This window comes from Gopherus flavomarginatus, chromosome 22 (genome assembly GCF_025201925.1).
Source record: "Gopherus flavomarginatus isolate rGopFla2 chromosome 22, rGopFla2.mat.asm, whole genome shotgun sequence".
In the NCBI taxonomy this organism is placed as follows: Eukaryota; Metazoa; Chordata; order Testudines; family Testudinidae; genus Gopherus; species Gopherus flavomarginatus.
This window is the reverse complement of record NC_066638.1, coordinates 8,382,508-8,407,336: the sequence shown is the minus strand read 5'-3', so window position 1 is coordinate 8,407,336 and position 24,829 is coordinate 8,382,508. Positions and strand designations below refer to the sequence as shown.

Genomic DNA, 24,829 nt, shown 5'->3' with positions numbered 1-24,829 from the left:
TGTGGGTAACTGGAGGCCTACTGCCTCCAAAATGGCCCTGTCAGCCTTTCACTAGTACTAAATTTACAAGAGCATAAATCCAGATCCTGTTGCCTGGCCCATGATGATGAGCTGACGCGCAGGCGGGGAGGAAGGAATCTTCCTTCCATAGGCCACATGTGGAAGGCTACTCCACCTATATGGATGGAGTAATCTCCACTCGGCCTAACCCAGCCATCAGCAATAGAGAGGATGGGAGGAACTGCACAGTACCAAACAGTCTGGGTTCTCCTCCATCCCTTCCCTGCTCCTTTCATATCTTACCCCCACATGTCCATTCCCCACCTGCACAGTAGCACTTCACCACCTCTGCTGCAAAGGGGCCCTTCATGGCTGATGAGGAAGGGGCTAGATTGGTCCCCAAGAAATACTGAGTTCAGGTAAAAAAGATCTTTATTTCAAATACAGTACACAGTTACGCTGTAGGGCCAGGGAGTAACCACTCCAGACAGTTTTCATCTCTCTGAATTGTAAATTACCATCTTTTCCTTTCCAGTCCATTGCAGGCAGCAACAGTTGGCAAAATGTCAATCTGGAAATGGCGGTGAATTCCCCAAGATTTGCACTCTTTGATCTTGTGAAAGGAAAATCATACTGTTTCCGAGTGCGATCTGCTAACAAATACGGAGTAAGCGAGCCGTCCTTGCCCAGTGAGCCCATTACTGCTGGAACAACATTAGGTAACAATACAAAACAAATGACACTAATAACATGGAAAAGGTGATACATCATAACACTAGCATTGGCTTATTTTCTCTTTCCTTTGTGCATTGCGGTACACCATTACAGCTCTCACTTGGACTTCAGGAAGTCTCTCAAAGCCTTCAATCCACACTTAATTACATTGCAGTTGCTCAGCACACAGTGTAAATCTACCCAACCAATGAGGCTGGAATTAAAGTTATTAAAAAGAGGAAACCGATCAAGTCCCTATATTCCATTCCAAGCATACTTCTGGGACTCACTCAAATGCCTCCTGTGTCGTGCATGCTCTAAGACATATGTAGCACATAGCAGAACAAGAAGGAAGGCCACAGCCTCATTCTGCAATGATGGATGATGGAGTCAGTCTCTGGGGAGTCCAGGATGAGCAGCAGCAGGACACAGGATGTTTGGTTGGGTGGGGACAATTGTGTAATATTTGGGCTGTGATGTCTAGAATACGAGGAGGCAAAGACTCGTACCCATGTTTCCCATGTGTCACGCTAAAGTTAGGCTACTAGACCTCGTGCTGGCCTTTTTAATTCTCTCGTTTAAAGGTGGCCTGAAGTTCACTGATGGTGTTCTGTGCCTCTGGCTGCTCCCATCCAGTGTGACCTTTATATTTTGGTCCCAAAACAGCATGTGGAGTTGGGAATTGGGGCCTGATTCTCCTCTGATTTAGGTAGGTGTAAACCCCAGGAGTAACTCCAGTGATATCAATGGAGTTACACTGGTGTGAGAGAAGAATGAGGCCTTAAAAATCCAGAGACAGACAAACCCAGAGGCTGCAAGCAGGAGTGTGCTCTGCTTTGGGAAATGATGCCCCAGCCATGGGGGTATCAAACATCCCAAGTCACCCCTGGAACTGAGTTACAATTTTTAAATAGAATAAACTTATTTTGTTCCATTTTTTCTCCTTTTTCAGCTCCCCTCCCACCTCCCTCTCAGGTTCTAGCTTTCAGAGACAGCAAGACGTCTGTTGTTGTGCATTGGAATAAGCTGAAGGAGGGTCAGGAGCCCCTCGGCTATTACATATATTGTCGGGAGGTTGGGACAGATGAATGGCAGACTGTCAACAATAAACCTGTGACATGTAACAAGTGAGTTCAGCAATTGACCTCCATTCAGCAAATATGGTGCATTCACTTGGATTTTTATGTTTATGGTATGAATGGGGTGCAGATAAAAAAAGAATTTCCCTACATATATGTGCACATATAGCACACATCTGAAACCTTTGCTTGTTTTTAGAACCGAACCACTGTTCAGGTTCTGGAATGTCCAGGTTTAATTTAACATCTGAGGCAAGTTAACGTGTGGGGCAGCAAAGTAGCACAGGTTTCCATGTGTTGTCAGAGCACAGTCATCACTGGGGAGGTAAATCTCGCAGTGTCTGTGGAACGACAGACCATTTGTATTTGCTCTATGGTAGAACAATGTGTCATCTTTCAAGAATGGGGAGTAAGGGAATCCCTCTTGTTATAGGGCCTGATGTAAATGAAATTACAAAATGCCTATAATAAAACCAACACTTATATAGCACTTTACCAAGAAGGGCAGTATCATTATCCCCATTTTACAGATGGGGAAATTGAGGAACAGGGAAGGGAAAGTGACGTGCACAAGGTCACCAGCAGTCCAGTGGAAAAGTCAGGTCTCCTGGGTCCCAGTCCAGAGGTCTATCCACTAGGCCACACTGCCTCAGAAAGTACAATTTTGGACAGTGGGAAGGTATGTTCTGAAATAAATGCTTCTCAGGGAATGCATTTTAGGGGATGCTCAGCACATGCTCAGTCACCCCATGAATAAAATGCACTGGTGCTCAAAAAGGGCAGGTGGCATCAGAGCATAGTTACCTGTTAGGCTGAAATTCAATGGGGCCGGATTCTCATTTACACAAAGGTCACTTCACAGCAGTCTGGCAGCATAAAGAGATGTCAAAGTGAGTGTAAACTTTAAGTCCCCTTTCCACAGGCAGAGTAGTGTAAAAGGACCTTACTGTGAATGAGACTCTGATCCAATAAGAAGAGCGAGGAGATAGCCATTAAACACCCTCTCTTTCCAAGTTTGCCCTGGTGCAGAAGGCCTTCACTAAAGTGTCTTTTATTGGGTCCAGATGTTGAGAGGTACCGAATGCCCACAACTCCCCTTGATTTCATTGGGAATAGTGGTGCCTAGAATCAGCTGAGTAACTCTCAAGATCTGACCTCTATTTACTGATTGTTCAATAGGTATCACTTGTGCGAGTCAATGCACTTTGAGCTATAGGGGTAAATAACCATGTGACACAGAAATAAATAACACACTGATAAAATTATTGAAATGCCATTTTTTTTCCAAAGGGCTCTTTGCCTTTCTTTGAACAGCTATGTGCAAGCAAATTAATGATCTCTCATAGGTTTACTGTTCCAGGGCTCAAGCCTGGGAAGGAGTATGTATTTTGTGTGAAATCTGTCAGTGAAGCAGGAGTGGGTGACAGCTCACCAGAATCTGACCCTATCATTGTGAGGCCAGCTATCTGTAAGTATTGCATTGCACACACACACGCACACAAAACTAGCTCTCTCATCAGAGTATCTTTTATGCACAGTTGGGTCTAGCCACTTGTAAATGATCCCACCCTTAGGCAGCTAGAGGTAGAGGGGGCTTTATTCTCTCCTGCCTTGCAGCTTGTCTCATCATTTGCACTTGTGCAAAGTGGCTGTAGAACGTTATCACTCTGATTTGTTAGTGTTTCACATTGCATTGCATGCATTTGGCACAGGTAAGGGACCACACAAAATGCAAGAGAGCAGAGAATCTGGTTCAGTATCTTCCACTTCTCTGGTGCAGACGTCATTAGTAGCCTCCCAGCAGTCACGTCTTGCGCCTTCATCGTTCTCCATTATCTCACACTTCTGCCTTCACCCCACCCTCTCTTTAATCTGCCCTGCACCAGTTAAAACTATAAAGCTCTGAAACACCCAGGAGTTTTCCCACAATTTAAATGAAAATCAGGCCTATTTGAAGGCCCCTTTACATTGCTAGAGTAGTGTAAAGGGGCCTTAGTACAAATGAAAATCAAGCCTGGTGTGAACATGCATGGCACAGATAAGTCACTCTAACTGATTCAACATTAACAGCTCTTTTCTGGATCACCAGCAGGATCCCAAATCTACGTCATACAATATCTATTTTCCTTTCTCTCTCTTTGTCATCACCTTAGCTCGTCCGTCAGCCCCACGTGATTTTGCCCTGCTGAGCTGTGGGAGGAACGACATGACTATTGGGTGGAAAGCCCCAAAGCACAAAGGAGGAGGAAAGATTCTGGGCTACTTCCTGGATCAGCATGATGCTGCTGAGCTAGGCTGGCATGAAGTCAACATCAGACCTATTGCTCAACGAGTTTACAAGGTATTGATTTCATAATGCAATACTGCATTTCTGTGTGAGGCAGAGGAAGTGGTGGCTATATGAAGAGGTGAGCCATTTTCCTCCTCCAGTCTTGACCCTTCTGTATCCCAGACCCCCTCCCCATCTTGCTCTTTCCCTGTTCTTCTTCCCACACCTTTGAGTGTCCCCAGTAAGTCTGACAACTTCTCTGCTGGACATTGAGGATGCAATTCAGTTCAAGTTTGTCCCACATTCTGATGCCTAGTGCATTCTCGGGCTGTTTAGAGAGTTCTGAGTAATAAAAAGTTGCTGCTATTTCTAATTCATCATAATTCAGCATCAAACATGTCCCTCAATAATTATTCTACAGGGTTACTAAAAGCCTGTGAGGTTTCATTCCAGCTCATCAGAAAGAGCAATCAAGCCCTTTATGGCATGGAGTGCGAGGGCTACCACCCGAGGACCTAGGCCACACAGTAGGTCAGAGCTCAGCTGTGTGGACTGAAGAGCTTCCCTGTTTGCGAGGTGTAGGATATCTGTTGCAGGCTGCGTGTGTTAGAGCAGAAAGCCAGGAGAAGCAGTTGTAAGTGTGACTTGAAGCGGAAGTAGAGGGACATGGCTCCTTGGGCACCGAGCTGGCAGGAATGGCAGACCTAGGGATTTCTGAGCAAAGAAATGGCCTGCTGTGGTTTGTTCCTACTTTGTTCAGGGAAACAAGACATAAGTAACAGATTACACCAAGACTATACCTGACTCGCATCACTCATTCCTCCTCCTAACAGAAACAACCCTGCAAGACCCCAAATTTTGACTAACCACGCGGGCCAAAGGGGCAACAGTATGTTTTAAGGATATCTTAATTGGCAGGTTGCTCTTGTCTTTCCTAATACAATGTGTACGCAGGATGTTTTTAACAGATGCATTGAATTATCTACAAAAACTCTTTGTTAACAGGTTGGGAGGGGATTTTATAAGTCCTTTCCATGCCATCCTAAAAGCATGCCCTTAAAGATCCCAGTTACAAACGCTCTGTACAATACAAGGCTATGCTAATAATCTCTTTGTTTCTGTCCTCAAAGGTTACCAACCTCAATGAAGGACATTTCTATGAGTTCCGTGCTTGTGCGACTAACATGGCGGGAGTGGGGAAAGTATCTGAACCCAGTGACTTGTTCAAGTGTGAGGAATGGACGATGCCGCAGCCAGGTAAGGACAACGTATCACCAACAGCCAGAAAATAATTCCAGGGACATTCACTATCCCCCTTTCATAAGATAAACTGACTTACTCTTCGGTGATGATATGAGATTTTTGGAAAACTGTGGATTTGGTTGTATTGATGAGCTCCGGTAAGAACCCTGGATCCAAACACACCAAACTTTGGGAAAGTTTGGATCAGGAGCCGTATTGTGATCTATACAGCCGACAGACCCAGAAGCCCGGATCAGAGCTTGTTATAAATAAAGGGGAGGGAGGTAACTCCCCTTGATGGACACCCAGCCAGCTGTTCTTTACTTGCTTTACAGGTAAAGCAAATAAAGAACAGCTCCCAAGAAGGATTTTACAGCTAACTGGCTGGCTGGGTGTCCATCAAAGGGAGCTACCACCTCCCTACCCTCCTTTATTTATCACATAGCTCCTTCCACATTTTGGGAAGGCTGGGGCTGGAATCTGTGCCAGAATTTTGCAGCTTGGGCCCATCTCCCAGTCATGCTGGTGACTTGGGAATCTGAATCCCCTTCACTAAAATGTTAGCGTACATGTCACCAGGCAAGGAGATACAAACTGTGCTGGTCCTGGAGAAGCACCTCTTACCTCATGCACAGAGGTGCAGATCCACATGGCCTGTTACCTTTGGGCCATCTGTTTCCTGGGACTGTATTAAAGGAACAAAGGAAAAAGAAAAGTCATCTGCTACAAAATAAAGCAGGCACCTCAGGCGCTGAGAGCTCTTCCTCAGAGCATGAGGAGAAGCCCTATGGAACAGGAATCATCTTTTTGTTCTCTTTGTACAGCGCTTAGCACCATGTGACCCTAGTCCATAATGGTGCTACAGTAATACAGATAATAAAGAAGAAGAAGGATCATTGCTACACTATGCCATGTAGCCAGTTGGGAGCCCTATGCTCTGGAATCCTGTTGCCAGAGAATGGGGAACCCTGATGCACTATGTAAACCTCTCTGTATGTTACATCAATACAAACGACGTTAAACAGGACAACATGGCCACTTTCATACAAATCCTGCTGGAGGAAGGACCTCTTCTGAGCCCACCATTCATTCGTTGCCCCAACCCTGCGATCTGAGTCTCACACCAGAGGCACGTTACTGCATCATCAGTTCTGATGTCCCAGTTTGACAGTCTGCCCTTCCTCCAAACAGGCCCCCCCTATGATGTGAGGTTCACCGAGGTGCGGGACGCAAACCTGATGCTGCATTGGGAAGCACCATTGTATACAGGAACAGGTCCAGTCACTGGATATTACATTGATGTCTGCGAAGAGGGGTCAGAGGAATGGAAGCAACTAAATAAGCAGCCGACAGCCAGCACCCACATGAGGGTTTGTATATAAGCCTAGCAGGCAAGCATTCCTTATTATTTAGTATGGTGTTCATTCGTTATATTGGGTTTCTGCAGGTTTCTGACCTGGAGACGGGGAAATGCTATATTTTCCGAGTACGGGCATTGAACAAGGCAGGGATTGGTCCACCTTCCATCCCCTCGGATCCTGTGGTAGTTGAAACCAAACCAGGTATGAACCTGAGAGTGAACAAATTCTGTCTTGGTTGAGTGCCTCTAAGTAAAAAGACACTAGGGTCAATTGTGCAGGCTGTGGTGTGAAGGGAAAACAGAGTATTCTAGCTACAGTACGTCTCCAGTCTCTGTTACCATAGGGTCTGAACACCTCACAATCTCTAACATTTTTATCCTTCCTTGCAGTACGCTGTGAAGTAGGGAAATGCTAGATTTCCCTGTAGCATAGAGACACTCAGTGATTTGCTATACTTCACACACAAGTCCGTGGTAGAGCAGGGACTTGAACACAGGTTTCCCCAGTGTAAGTGAGAGTCCTACCCAATGGACTATCCTTTCTCACTACTGATTAGCTAAGTTTACAGTTCATCTTGTGCTATGATAAAAGTTTGCAATGTGTGTGAGAGTACCCACTACACCTGCAGTGCAAACAGAATCATAGGAGAGTAGGGCTGGGAGGGGGGGAATCTTAAAAGATCCTCTAGTCCAGCCTCCCACACTGAGGCAGAATTAAGTATAACGGACCAGCTGGCTTGCTTAGTGCATATTAACATGCTTCACAGTTGGACCATGTGCAATAAAACTGGGCCCATTTTGTTTTTCAGTCTGCATGGATGTAGTCCGTTCTGTCCTGCTAAATGAGATTAATTTAGCCCTGACATAAACTCATTTTATTTCATTTCAGTGCAGTTATACCAAGGATGAATTTAACGCTTTGCTTTAGGGGAAAAAACTGTTTATCACAACAGCCCAAGCATCCACAGGAGGGGGGGTTTGCTACATATCTCAGAGATGCTGTGCTGTGATTTTTAATGGGGTACACCAAGACAGGTTTCTCTAAAAATCTTATTAATACTCTGATAAAAATCTGCTTATTAAATGTTTAGTTCCTTTTTTATTTATTTTTAACAATAGCAAATGGAGTGACAAGATTAAAGAGCATCTCTGAGGGGAAAAATACCAAAAAAACCCCACCATGTAGCATTCAACTTCAATAAAGGGAACCACACAAAAATGAGGAAGGTAGTTAAATGGAAATTAAAAGGAACCGTCAACAAGGGTGAAATGCCTGCAAACTGCAAGGAGACTATATAAAAACACCATAGAGGCTCAAACTAAATATATACCTCAAATAAAAAAATAGTAGAAGAACCAAAAAAAAAAAGAGTAAAAGAGGCAGTTAGAGGAGAAAAAAGCATCCTTTAGAAATTTGAGGTCAAAACCAAGTGAGGAAAATAGAAAGGAGCATGAACACTAGCAAGTCAAGTGTAAAAGTAAAATAAGGCAGGCCAAGAAAGAATCTGAAGAGCAACTAACTAAAGACACAAAAACTAACAGCACAGTATTTTTAAGTAGATCAGAAGCAAGAAGCCTGCAAAATTGTCAGTATGGGCGCTGGACAACTGAGGCACTAAAGGAGCACTCAAGGAAGACAAGGCTGATGTAGAGAAGCTAAATGAATTCTTTGCATTGGCCTTCACTGCAGAGGATGTAGGGGAGACTCCCACAGCTGAGGCATTCTTTTGACGGGACAAATGTGAGGAACTGTCCCAGACTGAGTTGTCAAGAGAGGAGGTTTTTGAACAAACAGATAAATTAAACTGTAATAAGTCACCAGGACTAGATAGTATTCACCCAAGAGTTCTGAAAGAACTAAAATATGAAATTGCAGAACTATTAACAGTATGTAACCTATCACTTAAATCAGCCTCTATTGCAGATGACAGGAGGGTAGCTAATGTAATACTGATTTTTGAAAAAGACTCTAGAGGCGATCCTGGCAATTACAGGCTGGTAAGCCTAACTTCAGTACCAGGCAAATTTGTTAAAACTATAGTAAAGAACAGAATTATCAGACACATAGATAAACATGATATGCTGGGGAAGAGTCAACACAGCATTTGTAAAGGGAAATCATGCCTCACCAATCAATTAGAACTCTTTGAGGGTACCAGCAAATATGCGGACAAAGGTGAACCAGTGGATATAGTGTACTTGGACTTTCAAAAAGCCTCACCAAAGGCTCTTAAGCAAAGTAGGCAGTCCTGGGATAAGAGGGAAGGTCCTTTCATGGATTAGTAAGAGGTTCAAAGATAGGAAACAAAGGGAAGGAATAAATGGTAACAATGGAGATAGGTAAACAGTGGGTCCCTCAAAGATCAGTGCGGGGATCTGTGCTGTGCAATATATTTATAAATGATCTGGAAAAAGGAGTGAATAGTGAAGTGGCAAAATTTGCAGATGATACAAAATTACTCATGATCGTTAAATCCAAATCTGACAGCAAATTGTACAAAGGGATCTAACAAAACTGGGTGACAAAATGGCAGATGAAATTCAATGTATGTTGATAAGTACAAAATAATGCACATTGGGAAAAAATAATCCCAACTATACATACAAAATGATAGGGTCTAAATTAACTGTTACCACACACGAAAAATCTTGGCATCAATGTCAATAGTTCTCTGAAAACATCCACTCAATGTGCAGTGGCAGTCAAAAAAGCTAACAATATTAGGAACCAATAAGAAAGGGATAGATCAACGGTCAGCAGCCTTTCAGAAGTGGTGTGCCAAGTCTTCATTTATTCACTCTAATTTAAGGTTTTGCATGCCAGTAATACATTTTAAGGTTTTTAGAAGGTCTCTTTCTATAAGTCTATAACATATAACTAAACTATTGTAAAGTAAATAAGGTTTTTTAAATGTTTAAGAAGCTTCATTTAAAATTAAATTAAAATGCAGAGCCCTCCGAACCGGTGGCCAGGACCCAGGCAGTGTGAGTGCCACTGAAAATCAGCTCATGTGCCAAAGGCGGCATGTATGCCATAGGTTGCCTACCCCTGGGATAGATAATAAAACAGAAAATATCATAATACCACTATATAAATCCATGGTATGCCCACACCTTGAATACTGCATGTGGTTCTGGTCATCATAATCTCAAAAAACATATATTAGAATTGGAAAAGGTGCAGAGAAGGTCAACAAAAATGATTAGGGGTGTGGAATACAGCTTCCATAGAAAGAGATAAACAATACTGGAACTGTTCATCTAAGGAAAGAGACAAGTAAGGGGAATATACGATAGAGGTCTATAAAATCATGAATGGTGTGGAGAAAGTGAATAAAAAAAGTGTTACTTACCCCCTCACATAACACAAGAACTAGGGGGTCACCCAAAGAAATTAATAGGCAGCAGGTTTAAAACAAAAAAAGAAAGTACTTCTTCACACAATCTGTGGAACTCATTGCCATGGGATGTTGCGAAAGCCAAAAATTTAGCTGGGTTCAAAAAAGAATTAGATATGTTCCTGAAGGATAGGTCCATCAATGGCTATTAGCCAAGATGGTCAGGGACCCCATGCTCTGGGTATCCCTAAACCTCCAAATGCCAGAAGCTGGAACTGGATGACAGAGGATGGGTCATTGAAAACTGCCCTGTTCTGTTCATTCCCTCTGAAGCATCTGGCACTGGCCAAAGTCAGAAGATAAGATACTGGGCTAAATGGACTGTTGGTCTGACTCAGTATGGCCATTATGTTCTTATTTCACAACATCCCTCGGAAGCTTATCCCAGTGCTTAACTATCTTTATAATTAGAAAATTTTTTCTAATGTTTCCAAAATTTTGTTTCTCTTATGCAGGCACAAATGAGATTGAACTGGGAGTGGACAAAGAGGGCTTTGTTTACATGGCTTTTGAAACTCCTGATATGTGTGACTCTTCTGAATTTATCTGGTCAAAGGATTATGAGGGACCTCCAGATCCTAATCGAGTCAAAATTGAAGATAAAGGCAACAAGTAAGTGGGCCGGGCACATTGGAAAAATGAGCATTGGAAGGTGGGGCAGACGGCTGTTTACACACTAAACCTGGGAAAATCATCAGGACAAAATATTTTCCAGAGAAACCACGGAAAGCAAAGCTTTCAACCTCCCAACCCAAACATTCAACCTCTCCATTACAGATGGTTGAAGAACCAGATAGAAAATGTAAGATCCTTCCTCTCGCCCTTCAAACCTCAGATGAACATTTGCACATTTATGACACATCTGAAAATGAACCCAAACTCCCAATCTCATTAGGAACTCCAGACAACACTGCTGATGTTATACCAGGGATGAATTTGGCCCATTGCTTCTATTTCCCAAGCAAATCTGGACCACTATCCTGACTTCCAAATGCACAGCCCATGATGTGTGGAGCTCAGTTAGGCCTAGAGCATCACAGAAAGGAAGAATCAGAGTTGTTTTTTTGCTGAGGCCAGGGGTGGCTCTAGGCACCAGCAAAGCAAGCAGGTGCTTGGGGCAGCCCATTTGAAGGGGCGGCAGCCGGCACAGATCCAGCCTGGGAGCTGAGAACCAACAGGGGGCCCTGGGAGCTGTAGTTCCTTGGTTAGCTCCCTGCCTATAGAGCCAGCCCTGGAGCAGGGAAAGAATTACATTTCCCAGCATTCCCTAGGCCGCTATCAACAGGAAAGGGAGGGGGGAGGGAGTATGGTAGCTGAAACCTCATGCTGCAGCTTGCTGTCTATGGAGATCTCACTGCTGGAGCGGGGTGGCACTGTGAATGGGGAACAAGTGTGCTCAACGAGTAGAAGGCTTTGGCCCAGATATCCCCTTCAGAAGACTTCCCCAGACTGGATTAGAGATACTGGTGTGACCTCACCTTGCAGCCTCCAAAGAAAGAATTGGATGGACTAAATGGACAGTGCCCCTCTTTATCTGAAGCCTAGCAAGGGAGGTATGTGGATCCCACTAGAATTTAAAATGAAAAGTAAGGGAGGGGAGGCTCTATTCGACCTGGACAGCTTTAGATACGGTGCCAGGCACGTAGGAGGATTTCCACTTCTGAGCCATGGAAGCAGAAATTGACTTTTCCTTTCCAGATTTAGCTAATATTGAGAAAGGGAATCTAGCACCTGCCTTCCAGATTTGAATACCTCAAAATCCAGGAGTGCTCAAGCTCAATTTGGGCAGCTGTTACTTTATTTCTCCCAAATCAAATATACTGATCCACTGTAACTTGCTGTAGAAAAAGTAGGATAAAATTGAGCAAGAAATGCTTCCCAGTGGTTTTTAGGACTGGAATTGCTATTTACAACAGCCATTGCCTTTTTTTTTTTTTGGTTGTATTTGTTTAAAAGGAAGACAGTAATATTACACTGGCAAATTCCCCATAGAAACAAAGAGTGGAACAAAAGAACAATAAAGGCATCTCAACTTTTCCTCATTTATGGAGGACAGTCTTATAATATGCATCCAGATATCCTCCAATCACACAAGCTGAAAATTGTTCCACTTTACTGCAGTTCTGTAACCATATGGGAACCAATTCTGTCTGTGTTCTGTGCACATCCAAAATTCCTGCTGAATGACCCGCCCTGGGAACGAGTTACCAGTGACCCAGGGCTGGGGCGGAAGGAGGGTGCAGGTGGGTGGGGAAGAGCACAGGACTGGGGCGGCAGCGGGTGCGGATGGAGGGGGCAGAGCCGAGGGCTGGGGCGGCAGTAGGTGTGTGGGTGGGGGGGAAGAGGGGAGCGCAGAGCTGGGGTGGCACAGGGTGTGTGAGGGGAGAGTCCAGGGCTGTGGTGACAGGGGGTGCGGGTAGGGGGGTGAGAGACCAGGGCTGGGGCAGCAGGGGGTGCAGGTAGGTGGGGAGAGCACAGGGCTGGGGCAGCAGTCGGGTGCGGGGGGGAGCCCAGGGCTGGAGTGGGGGCAGCCAAAATTTGTTTTGCTTGGGGCAGCAAAAAACCTAGAGTCAGCCCTGGCTGAGGCTTTAAGACATTTTGGCTGTGCTACCCCCACTGTTGCATTCAAATTACTACGTTTGGTCCTCTAGATTTACAAACTTTGTTGCATTCTCCTCTCAAATAACCCTATTTTAGACAGACTCCTAATGTGTTTCTTTTTCTTCTTTAAGATCTAAGATCATACTGAAAAATGCATCAGAAAAGGATCTGGGGACATATTCAGTGGAAGTAACTGATGTAGATGATGAGATCTCAGCCAGCCATACTTTAACCCAGGAAGGTAAAAATCCATAATTACAAAAATCTTCCCATGTGCTGTAATTTGTTAACTCCAAATGGCTGGGCAAAAGCTCTTCCTAGACCTTTAGGAGATGAAGTGGTGCCATATAATGGCAATAGAAAGGAGATTTTCTATCCTTTAAATGGCCAGATGTGACTGATTACTTCTGTGGTATGAGAACTTGAAGGTCATGACATACGGCATCAGAAAGGAAATGTTCTCATAGCCTCAGGGCTTAAAATGCTGCAGTGCCACAGCCACTACCTATGCCAACAGGAGAACCCCTCCCATCAGCGTAGCTAATCCACTTCCTTGAGAGGCAGTAGCTAGGTCGATAGAAAAATTCCTCTGTCGACCTACTGCTGTCTACGTGGGGATTTAGATTGTCTTAACAACACTGCTCAGGGATGTGGATATTTCAAACATCTGGCCAACATAGATAAACCAACCTAATTTTGCGGGGAGGGATAGCTCAGTGGTTTGTGCATTGGCTTGCTAAACCCAGGGTTGTGAGTTTAATCTTTGAGGGGGCAAGCTAGGGCAAAATCAGTACTTTGTCCTGCAAGTGAAGGCAAGGGGCTGGACTAGATGACCATTCAAGGTCCCTTCCAGCTCTATGAGATAGGTATATCTCCATTATTATTATTACTAGGCCTCAGAGTTTTGCATATTACCACAATATTACAGTAATTTAGGCTTTTTTAAAAGCTGTTTCTCTAACTGATGCCATCAGCACTGGATATTATTTTCCCGGCTTCTTCTAATCCCTTCAGCTATGACTTGTTTTGTACCTTTTAAGGACTGCTTGACCTGGATGATGAAGGGTCTGTTAACAAGATAAATTGTTAATGAGTTTTGGTTTCAGTTTGGCTTTACTGACCTAAGTCCTGTGCTGTTCTTTGCATTTTCAGAACTGGACAAATTGCGGAAAATTAGTCATGAAATCAGAAACCCATGTAAGTTGAACTAGTGGCAACTGGCATTTGGGACCAGCATACACAGACTTTCCTGGGGACTGTGGGAAGACTTTTGTGTGCCAGTGACCCTGGGAGCTATGACAACAGGACTTCGAACTCTTGGTAGGGCCACCCAAGCTGGACAGGTCAACGGGGGGGACAAGATGAAGAGCCATCCACTGGCCCTCCAGGCTGGGGGTTGAATGATAGGCCATTCAAAGCTAAGTTATGGAAAGACAGTACGGTAGTCATTCCAGCAAAGACATGATAGACAGGGATGGAGGAGCCTTGTTCGTGCCCAGAGTGACATCTGATAGCACGGGAAGGATTCAGATTCAGATATAATGCATAGTAAGGGTGAAATCCTGACCTCATTGAGATCAATATCTAAACTCCGTCTGATACCGATTGGATCAGGATTTTATCCTAAATCCTCAACCTTGACCCGCCACATTCCCTCTCCTTCCAGTGATTGAGCTGATCTCCGGGTGGAACATCGATGTCCTTGAGAAAGGAGAAGTGCGTCTGTGGCTGGAGGTGGAAAAGCTGTCACCAGAGGCAGAGCTGCATTTAATCTTCAACGGGAAGGAGCTTTCAAGCACTCCAGTACGTGTGTTGATTCTAAACTCCCAATGTGTGCGTGACTTCCTCTGACCCGTATTCACAATGGGCTAGATTGGCTCTATGAAACCAGAGTTCAGATTAGATCACAGATTCAGAAGCCTATTGTTCCCCATCATGTATTTTTATGCTTCTTTTCAAAGACTCTGGGCTTGATTCCACACTGTGCCTCAGCAGAGCTCCAGTGGTCTGACAGAGAGCCAGACACTGCTCCCGGATTCTCAGCTGTCAAGTCCCAGCATTAGTTAAAGCCACTGATGTAACGTCCATTGGGCATCTTGTGCCAGCAGAGAACTGAGCATGACAGAACCTCACTCCACCTTGACCCCTTCCCATCCCTATTCCTGACACACACCCTACCTCCCCTTATACTGAGAAGGGGGTTGGGAGCAGCAATGAAGAATATGACACAGTTAGGCCGCAGAGCCACATCTATCAGCTTTGCACTAGCAGACATTCTCCCTGAACAGGGGGGCTCTCCAGGGACAATCTCCAACCATTTTAAGTTCACTTTACATTATAAGCGAGCTTGGTGCACCAAAGAATCCAATCCCCCATGAGTCATTTAGCCCTGGTGTAAGCATGTGCTAAGAAATACTGTCTTTGCCAGTTAGATGAGGGGAAGGGTTAATGCTGCCCCTTCTGTCCTACACAACAAGCCTGGCTGGTTTTCACACTCGTCTTTGAGTTGGCTGTGTATAAATCTTCTGGCTTTTGAGAGCAGATGCATGCAACCCATTTCCAAATTGCAGACATTGAAAATAACATTGCACCATGTATCACAAAGTACTCTTGCATTGTACATTTAAAAGAACATATTAACCTCTTTTTAGCCCTCCCATCCCAGAACCTAATGCTATATATGGTTTTAAAAGTATTTACTCTGGGGGACTGGACGGTTCAGAATTAAGAAAAGGATTATGGAACTATTCACCTGTGGTTCAAATGAAGTCTAACAATGTCAAAATAACAAAGTCATGGGTGTTTTGTGATAGGCAAAACCCAAAGCCTCTCCTAGCCTTCGTTGCCATGTGTTCTCCAGAGACAGAAAGTGTCTAGCAACATTCTTTGAGGCTTTCCATATGCAATCACTATCTTTTCTCGACTGTATAATTTAAGTGGTAATGCATGATTAAACAGTGCATGTCAAGCTCTTTGTATTGCTAATATTTGCTTGCAGCAAACAGGTTGACCACGACTAATGATGACAGCTAACATTTTTGAACATCTGATGGATTTAAGAGAGTGTGTATATAAAAGTTCATGGTATATTAGTGAGTGCATAGTGCCATGGGGTGGATGTGTTACCCTAGCTACCACCCAGAGGAGTGACTACTTGCAACACATGGCAGCTGCTTTCAAGAGCACTTTTTCATTACATAAAAATCCATGTGATCGCATAGAATCCTGGTGAGTTGGAAGGTTTAATACACAGCAAGGGAGAATCTATTGTACCATGTGTTATAGTGGAAACCTCTTAGGCTGTGTTCTCTACAGAAACACTCTGCCACAAGTAGGTTCCCCTGCATTGATATGCAAACCCAGTAAACAAATGCATATGGACTTTTTAATAGAAAACAAAATTCATTTGGGAGTCAAATCCTGAACCATGATTACACCAGAGTAAGAGATGGGCATGGGGAGGGAGAGGGTTTGTTGGCCCCATTGTAGCCCTGGGTGTGTCTACACTGCAAAAAAAGGTACATTCTTAACTTGGGTTAAAATAGCAATGAAAACATGGAAACTCGACTTCTAACTTGGGTTAGCAACTCAAGTTCTACCCCAGGCTCCCTTACAGGGTTTCACTTGAGCTGCTATCTCGAATTAAGAACCACGCTGCCATGTCTTCACTGCTATTTTTACCCAAGTTGGCTAACCTGAGTTAAGAATACACCTTTTATAGGCAGTGCAGATATACCACAGGTAGCCAGGGGAAATATACCAGGATGGCTCTACAGGTGTAGAGCGAAGTTAAGATCTATAGCTCCAGCCAGGCTCTATGCTGAAGAAGACATGGGGCCGGGATTTGGTGCTGGAATAATTTCCCTATGAAAAACTGACCAATTTACCCCCAATACTTTGTTTTACGTAGACACATAAGATAAACTTTGACAGAGCAAACGGCCTTATAGAACTAATAATCCAGGACTTCTGTGATGATGACAAGGGGACATACACAGCCCAGCTGCAAGATGGAAAAGCTAAAAACCAGTTCACTCTGGCTCTCGTTGATGACAGTAAGTAGAGATTCAGGGCTTAATCCAAAGCCCACTGAACTCGGTGGGAGATTTTCTACTGACTTCAGTAGGTTTTGGATCAGACCCTTAGAGAGAGTGCCAACTAATGACCACAAATGGTTTCCCACAGTTATACTGTGGGTAGTGATTGAAGGTATCACGTATTTATTTTAATAAATTTATTCAATGGCCAGAACCAGTCTTCCTGTAGAAACTATCTGAATGGCTCTTTAGCACAGATCCAAGCCTTTGGTTTTACATTTGGAGTCCTGGATAATAATCTTTGGCCCTGATAGGGCATCACAGCCATGGATCTGTGTTCATATATTTTCTTCTTTATTTGCTGTATACACATAATTCCCTCACAACAAACTATCTATTGACGCACAGAGGTTGATGGTGTGTACTGTGATTTTTAGTCTTTTTATCTTATCATAATATTGGCCTGAAAATTCAAGGATGTTAATAACTAAATCTGAATAATAAAGAAACTGCAGTGAATAGAGAAAGTCCATATGGCTCTGTAAGGTAAACAGTAAGGTGAACAGATAGGCCCATTTATGCTAATGTACAGAAACATTTTGGCTCTTTATGAACAGCAAGTTGCAGTTTTTCCAGTCTAAATTCTTCCCTAAATAATACTGTAGCTTTATTTGACCGTTCTCATTTTAAAACAGTTTGGCAATTGTCCTTAATCTTATTGGATTGAGTCTCTCGATGCCTGAAACTGTATTTCTAATACTTCTCCCTTGAAAAGTTGCAAGTTCAAGGACTCAATCCTGTATTCTTTGCATACCCCAGAAAACTCTTTTAAACCGATGGGAGCTTCCAATGCCTAAAAATCAGCTCTTAAAAGCAAATTCACTGTATTTTCTTGAAAATAAATATTACATTCTGAGCTGCTAGCAGCATGAAAAGCTAATAGAGCTGACCTTGCCAAGGATTCTATACAGAAGAACAGAGTATAACTGTGGAGAGATGGCTCTTAGAGATACACTGTACATGTTTTAGAGGAACATCCTTCCTGGTTAGGAATCTATACCATGTTACAGGGAGAGGGGTTGTAATAGTTGTTTCAATTACCTTTTGTTGACTCTGATCTGTCACTGTTTGTTCTTTCAGGTTTTGATAAAGTTGAGGCGGAGGCTGCTGCTAAGCGGAGAGACTGGAGAAGAAAGCAAGGTAAGATAGCCTCAAGGTCACTGACTTTGTCAGGACTGGTGAAAAGTTGGTGAAAGCTGAAACAAGGATATTCTACTGAGCATCCAAACAATAAGTGAAACGTAAATTGCTCTCTTCAGTATACTCTTATTTAAACTGCTTGCTAGACTAAGATAGAGCATTTTATTTTAGGTTACTGTTTTCTGGCTATTAAAAATCAAATCAAATCAAAGTGTGATTTGTTTTGATAGTTCAAGGCATGTGGCCCCTGAATGAACACCCTGACTCTGAACATGCCTGAGTTTCAGAAAAGGTCCAATCCAGATGGGATTCAAGTCCATCTCTATCTCCTGGTAGAAAGCAGAGAATGTGGAAATCTTCATTGTCAATGGGAGCAGTACATTCCCCTACCTTGCGGCTGATGTATGAATAATGAGTATAAAAAAGCCTTTTTCAGGGAAAAGAGTAGCTGTTTCATAGATTCCAAGTCCAGAGAGACCTTTGTGATCATCTGGTCTGGCCTGCTGCATAACGCAAGCTATATAGAACTACCCCAAAATGATTCCTAGAGCAGATCTTTTAGAAAAACATCCAATCTTGATTTTAAAAGTGTTAGTGATGGGGAATCCACCACAACCCTTGATAAATTGTTCCAATAGTTAATTGCTCTCACCATTAAAAATTTACACCTTATTTCCAGTCTGAATTCGTCTAGCTTCAACTTCCAGATAGTGGACCGAGTTATACCTTTCTCTGCTAGACTTAAGAGCCCATTATTAAATATTTGTTTCCCATCTAGGTACTTATAGACTGTAATCAAGTCACCCCTTAACCTTCTCTTTGTTAAGATAAATAGATTGAGCTCCCTCAGTCCATCACTGTAAGGCAGGTTTTCTAATCCTTTAGTCATTATCATGGCTCTTCTCTGAACCCTTTCCAATTAGTCAACATCCTTCTTGAATTGTGGGCACCAGAACCAAATTAAAAATGGATAGATCAATTTGCCTTTTAATTGGGCTCACAGGTAATTCATATCAGGAGAGCAGATTGGAATATATACACATTATCTATTCCATTGCCCTCCACCTGCAGAATATCCATAATCTTTCAATATTGACCTGACACTCAACCCAGTCACTAAATCAAAGGAGTAATTGGAAAGCATAATCCACTAGCATATTAAGAAAAGACCTGTTAGTCACTATAAGAACTGTTGCCCTCGGAAACTTTTTAAAGTTATACATCTAACATTATGGTGCCTACTGCATATAAAATACAAATGGCATAAAACTGGAAGAGTTAATATAAGGACAGTGCTACAATTTACCACTAGATGGAGCCGTTGCATGGTATAATATTAAAAGCGGAGACCTGCAGGAAAGACCAGCAAGACTGGTTTTTTGTTTTCTTTTTTTGCTTGTAGGTCCTCATTTTATAGAGAATTTGCAGTGGAAGGTTACTGAGGATTGTGAAGTTCTGCTGACGTGCAAGGTAAGTATTACCATACAATTGTTACTGTGTATAGTAGCATCCATCTATTGTTAATATAGATGTGCATTTTAAGGAGACTGCTCTAACCAACTGATATTTGCCTACTGATAAAAGTCAAGATCCTGGAAGTAAATCCTAATAGCTCTAACCAACTGATATTTGCCTACTGATAAAAGTCAAGATCCTGGAAGTAAATCCTAATAGCTCTGGAAAACAAGGGGGAAAGCGTCACCTAATACTGAGGGAATCTCTTGGGACAGCTGAAGTCTCATAATTAGAAAGACATCCTTGCATTCAGAAAGATCAGTATTCTGATTGCTAAATCTTTACTTCGAACAGGCAACAAACATGAAAAAAGACACCAACTTTAAATGGTTCTTGGATAAAAAAGCACGTTTGGATGGTCTGTATGATCCACAGACTGGGGCTGGAACTCTTCGGATTAAAAAGGTGAAAAACATAATGCACTTGGGGGCATTCATGATATTAATTCAACATGCAATAAATGTGGGTAGATATTACTAAGATATTATTATTATTATTATTAGCATTTACTGTTTGTTTCTGGCAGTACCCACAGTGTGCTAAGCACTCTTCAAATACAGAAGAAAGCATGAAACAAAAACAAAGGCTGGAAGATAAAGTCAGAGAAATTCAAATTAGAAATAAGGCCCATATTTTTAACAGTGAGAATGATTAACCATTGGAACAAACTCCCAAGAAAAGTGGTGGATTCTCCTTCTCTTGAAGTCTTCAGATCAAGACTGGATGCTTTTCTGTGAGAGGCTTTGGTCAAACAAATTATTGGGCTCAATACAGAAGTAACTGGATGAAATTATATGGCCTGTGATCTGCAGGAGCTTACTCTAGCTGATGTAATGGTCCTTTTACCCTTAAAAATCAATGAATCCTTGACCCACAGAGCATCAACACGTGAATGAAGGGGGCTCTGTGGTAGAGTTAATGAACTAGAGTTTTGTCTGTGCAGAGTTAGTTTAAATACTGCTTGGTCTCAGTTTTTCAATTTAATTTCAAATCAGCAATTTCCGTATAAAAAACCAGTATATACATCAGTGTGAGTGGCAATCTCTGCTCAGATGAGACCTTGGACCATCAATACACATCGCTCCTGCAGGTTGAGATTGATGTGTATCAGTACAGCTGTATAGAGGAAGATTGCAAGGGGCTGCTTTCATTCTAGTCAATACTGTTAACTCACCAAATTCACCCAAATGACAGGAGGAAATTCACCAGTACATTACAAACAGAGCTCTGATCTCACTAGCCCAAAACTGTTCCATACTTTAGTGATCTGTGAAATTTCCATTTTAAAATATTTTGCCAGCTTACCAAAGAGGATAAAGGAATATACAAAGCGGTTGTTTCTGATGACCGAGGAGAAGACATTACTGAACTTGATCTCAGTAAGGAAGGTAGGATGATTTCATACTAATAGGCAATATGTTACACTTTTATATATGTGTGATCAAGCTTTCAATGTGGCTTTAAAATTACACTTTCTACCTATTTTAAGTGTTTCCTATAGTACTCATAGTTTTAATATATAAATGCTTCCCAATGTAATCAGGTCTACATTATGAGATCTCTAGTGGACTTCGTGAGTTTTCTACTCTTTTCTCTTCTCTGGTACAGAAGGCTGTTATACCTTATATATGTATATTGTACATTTCAAGACTAAGAAGTATTTAAAAGTGGGATTAGAATCAGAAAATGTACCAGGTACAAACAGCCCCTTTTTACTCACTATGGTCCTGATCCAAAGCCCACTGAAGTCAATGGATCAGATCCCATGGCTACTCCCTGCATGTGTCTCTGTCATATCTCATTTAATGACTAACATACACAACTTTTAACTCCTGTTAACTCTGCAGATCCCCAAAAGTGAGGGAAGAGCAAACTGGGTACTGTTTTCCATTGTGCGGCCTCACCAAAACTGAGTTCTGATTGCAGAACCTTTAGTACCAGTGATGTAAGATGCAAAAAGAACACTTTTACTTTCAACCCCATTTTAATTTGCAGTGCTGTGAATTCTTCTGAAAGTTAGAGAGGGTGTAAATTTTGACAATCCTCCCAGTGTCTTCCATACAGTCATTTTTCAAACGATGACCGTGCTATAAAACCTCTCGAGCAGCGGGGACAGAAGGGGTGAAACTCAAAGCTGTTCTAAGCATTTAAACTCAGCAAGAATCAGGAGACTCTTTTTTTCCCAGGCTTTAAACTTGCAATGTCATTTGGCATCTATCATTTAACCCTGATAAGTGAATTTGTATCCCATGTGAGATACATCACTGTGTACACTGAATGTTAGGGAAGCTGACAGCATCTGAATAAAGAAAGATATGTCCAACATGCAGAAATAAATGAGTCAATGGCAAAAACTTTCTATCCAGTGAAAGTTACTAATAGGAAAACACACCAAAATAAGTACCATCCACTCTAGGTTTTTATGATATGAAGAGGCTGTTGGTGAATCAGATGCAAATTGCTAGTGAATGTATTTATGGCTGATTGAAGATTCTTCCTGTGTGTGTAGGGTTTGAAGATATTCTCAAAGAGCTCTGCAGGATTAGTGGTAAGTCCGTTTCTCATCTGCTTCATAGTGTAAAAATAATACTTAGCAGAGATATGTAACTATTATCCCTATTGTACAGATGGGGAAACTGAGGCAGAAGGAGACAAAGTGATTAGCCTATGGTGGAAGAAAGCTGGTCTCAGGGCTGGGCTTGTCCTTTGTTCAGATCAAGAAGCCACTCCTTTCTCTCTGAAGTAAAACTCCTTTATGTAGCCAATGGGGAAAGTAAAGTGAATGGGGAACAGGAGGCATTTAGACTCTGCTGTGGGTTTAGGGGGATTTGGGGAATTGACGTGTGGGGAGAACAGTTAGTAAACAGCTGCAAATGAGAGGAAAGGGAAGAGAAGTGAGCTGAAGGCAGGGCTGCTGCAGTGGGAGAGAGAGGAGTTATATATTTTACTCTTGTCTTTCACCTTAGAAACCTGATCCTCCCTGAAGGGCAGGAAATGTTATCTCTTTAACTGTTACTATGATCTATTATTTCTGCCCAGACACCTGCATTTGTCACATTCTAACATCAAAGTGAGCTGAGATCTAAGTTTCTCTGGCCCTGTCTATAGTAGGGAATGTGCCCATTGCTGATAACGGGTGCAGCTGGCCTAGTGCTGAACGCACTTTAACAGCATGTGTAGACCAGAACAAATCCTGTTCAGAGCAGGCCTAGATGACATGGTGGTAAAAATGTTACTTTACCCCCATCATTGGTGGCTGCCCCAATATTAGAACAATGGAAGGTGAATTTGAGAGAAGGCCCTAATGTGTCTATGGGACCTCCTATACATAGGATCCAGGCCTCCAGGGAAGTATGCACATTTCTGCTGGGTGGAAGATGTAGAGCCTTCATATGCTGGAACGCTGTCGCTTTCAGCTGCCCATGTTCTTCAAACTGGGTGAAACATTGAGTTCTTTAAATGACTGGCTGGTCACGCAGTGAAATTCCAGTCTTTGAATTCTCTTCTTAGCCCTTTCTGCTAAACCTCTGAAAGTCCAGCCAACTGCAGAAGGCATCAGAATCTACAGTGAGGTGAAGTACTACACAGACTACATGAAAACAACCTGGTATCACAAGTATGTACTTCAAATAAGCTAGCAAGGCTCATAACATATTGACAGTCTGTATTATCTGCCATGGAATTAAAGTGCATTGGCTGAAATCCTCCAAGCATGTAGGCTCCTAACATCCACTGAAATCAATGGGAGTTAGGGGCCAAAATACCTTTGAGGATTGGGGCCCTTGTGCCCAAACCTGCACTCCTTGAAGACAACGGGGGATTCGTCTGAATGAGGACTGCAGGACGGGGGGATAAGGGGTTTTAAGTTCAACTGTCTCTTTACACTGAATCGCGTGTGGGAACTCGTCAGTTACCAATCATGTTCTATTTATTTTCTGCTGCACAAGTACTCCTGGGTGACGATTTCACTGGTATGATAATGATACTATCAAATGACAGCTCAGCTACAGACATTAGAGGATGTATTTTTTAAGTACTTCGTCTGTGCTGTTTTATACTTCTCTGCATGACTGTCTCACCCCACTCTGAAGAACTGAATGACACTCCTGCTTCACATTTATACACTTTTATTTGAGCATATCAAAGTTCTTCCCCAACATTAAATAATTTGGCCTCACAACACTCTTGCAGAATAGACCAATTTTCCAGCCAGGCAAAATTTGGAGGTGAAGGGCCAAATTTTCAACGGTATTTAGGCTTAGGCACCCAGGGGCTTTTGAAAATCCCACTAGGTGCCTTTCTGCGTGTTTAGTTGCCTAAATACCTTTCATAATCCAGCCCTAAGAGACTTGCTCACAGTGAGTCTATGGCCATTAGAAATAGAACCTCAGAGTCCTAGCTCCCAGTCTCTTGTTCTAACTAATAGATCCTAAAAAGTCAGTTTAATCTCAGAACTTGTGCAATTTTACTTCAATGTTGTTTAAATGATATAATTTGTTTCCTTAGGGAGAAGCGACTAGAAAGTGGCGAGAGGTTGAAAAGTGGAAGTACAATGGACCAGATCTGGCTACACATACTGAATCCCACGGATTCGGATAAGGGAAAATATACCCTGGAAATATTTGATGGGAAAGATTCTCACAAACTGTCAACTGACTTGTCTGGGAAAGGTGAACTGGAGCAGAACATTTCTGTCTTAGGGAAGAGCTAAACACCTGCTACTTTCTGAGATTTCCCCCTCACTTGGGCCTTCAGGCTCCCCTCCCTCACGCTGAGATGGGGAGCACAGCAGAGGGGGAGCTCTGTGAAGTGCCATGGGGATAGTATGCTGTGAATTTGGAGGGGGAGTAGGGGGAAGTGCACAGAGGAGGGTATTGTGCAGTATGAGGGGAGGGATAGCTCAGTGGTTTGAGCATTGGCCTGCTAAACCCAGGGTTGTGAGCTCAATCCTTGAGGGGGCCACTTAGGGATTTGAAGCAAAATCAGTACTTAGTCCTGCTAGTGAAGGCAGGGGGCTGGACTCAATGACCTTTCAGGGTCCCTTCCAGTTCTATGAGATAGGTATATATCCATATATTATGGGCAGAGTAGCTAATGGCAGGAAGACTCGAACTCTCCTTAGGGATCATTACTGCAATGGGAGAGGTGGATCCAAGAGAATAGGGCTGTCCTGAGAGATGACCCAAAATTGATTTGCTTCACCCACAGACCCATTGGGTTTTCAGGAAGCATCCCTGCCCCTCTCCTGGAGAAGAGAATGTGACTCTCACTCTGCCACTGGGACCTCTCAGAGTTGTTAAGATTACTTTCCCCTTTCCCAGGGCCGGTGCAAGGAAGTTTCGCGCCCTAGGCGAAACTTCCACCTTGAGTCCCCCAGCCCTGCAGCAGCTCCCCTCTGCCCTGAGGCACTCCCC

The 24,829-nt window shown here is 42.9% G+C and overlaps 1 protein-coding gene across 1 annotated transcript in view; it reads left to right on the top strand.

The window, feature by feature from the left end:
- The window catches only part of MYOM3 (myomesin 3), a 57,063-nt gene that overhangs the window by 25,638 nt on the left and 6,596 nt on the right, over positions 1-24,829 (top strand). Inside the window, exons 15-33 of the mRNA XM_050932213.1 lie at positions 536-719; positions 1,667-1,841; positions 3,140-3,261; positions 3,947-4,134; positions 5,193-5,319; positions 6,496-6,674; positions 6,752-6,866; positions 10,518-10,674; positions 12,795-12,904; positions 13,816-13,860; positions 14,330-14,466; positions 16,574-16,718; positions 17,841-17,900; positions 19,303-19,370; positions 19,710-19,820; positions 20,716-20,803; positions 21,925-21,963; positions 22,926-23,031; positions 23,922-24,085. Of these exons, the coding sequence (XP_050788170.1) occupies positions 536-719; positions 1,667-1,841; positions 3,140-3,261; positions 3,947-4,134; positions 5,193-5,319; positions 6,496-6,674; positions 6,752-6,866; positions 10,518-10,674; positions 12,795-12,904; positions 13,816-13,860; positions 14,330-14,466; positions 16,574-16,718; positions 17,841-17,900; positions 19,303-19,370; positions 19,710-19,820; positions 20,716-20,803; positions 21,925-21,963; positions 22,926-23,031; positions 23,922-24,085 (2,320 nt within the window). The remainder of the gene's footprint in view (positions 1-535; positions 720-1,666; positions 1,842-3,139; positions 3,262-3,946; positions 4,135-5,192; positions 5,320-6,495; positions 6,675-6,751; positions 6,867-10,517; positions 10,675-12,794; positions 12,905-13,815; positions 13,861-14,329; positions 14,467-16,573; positions 16,719-17,840; positions 17,901-19,302; positions 19,371-19,709; positions 19,821-20,715; positions 20,804-21,924; positions 21,964-22,925; positions 23,032-23,921; positions 24,086-24,829) is intronic.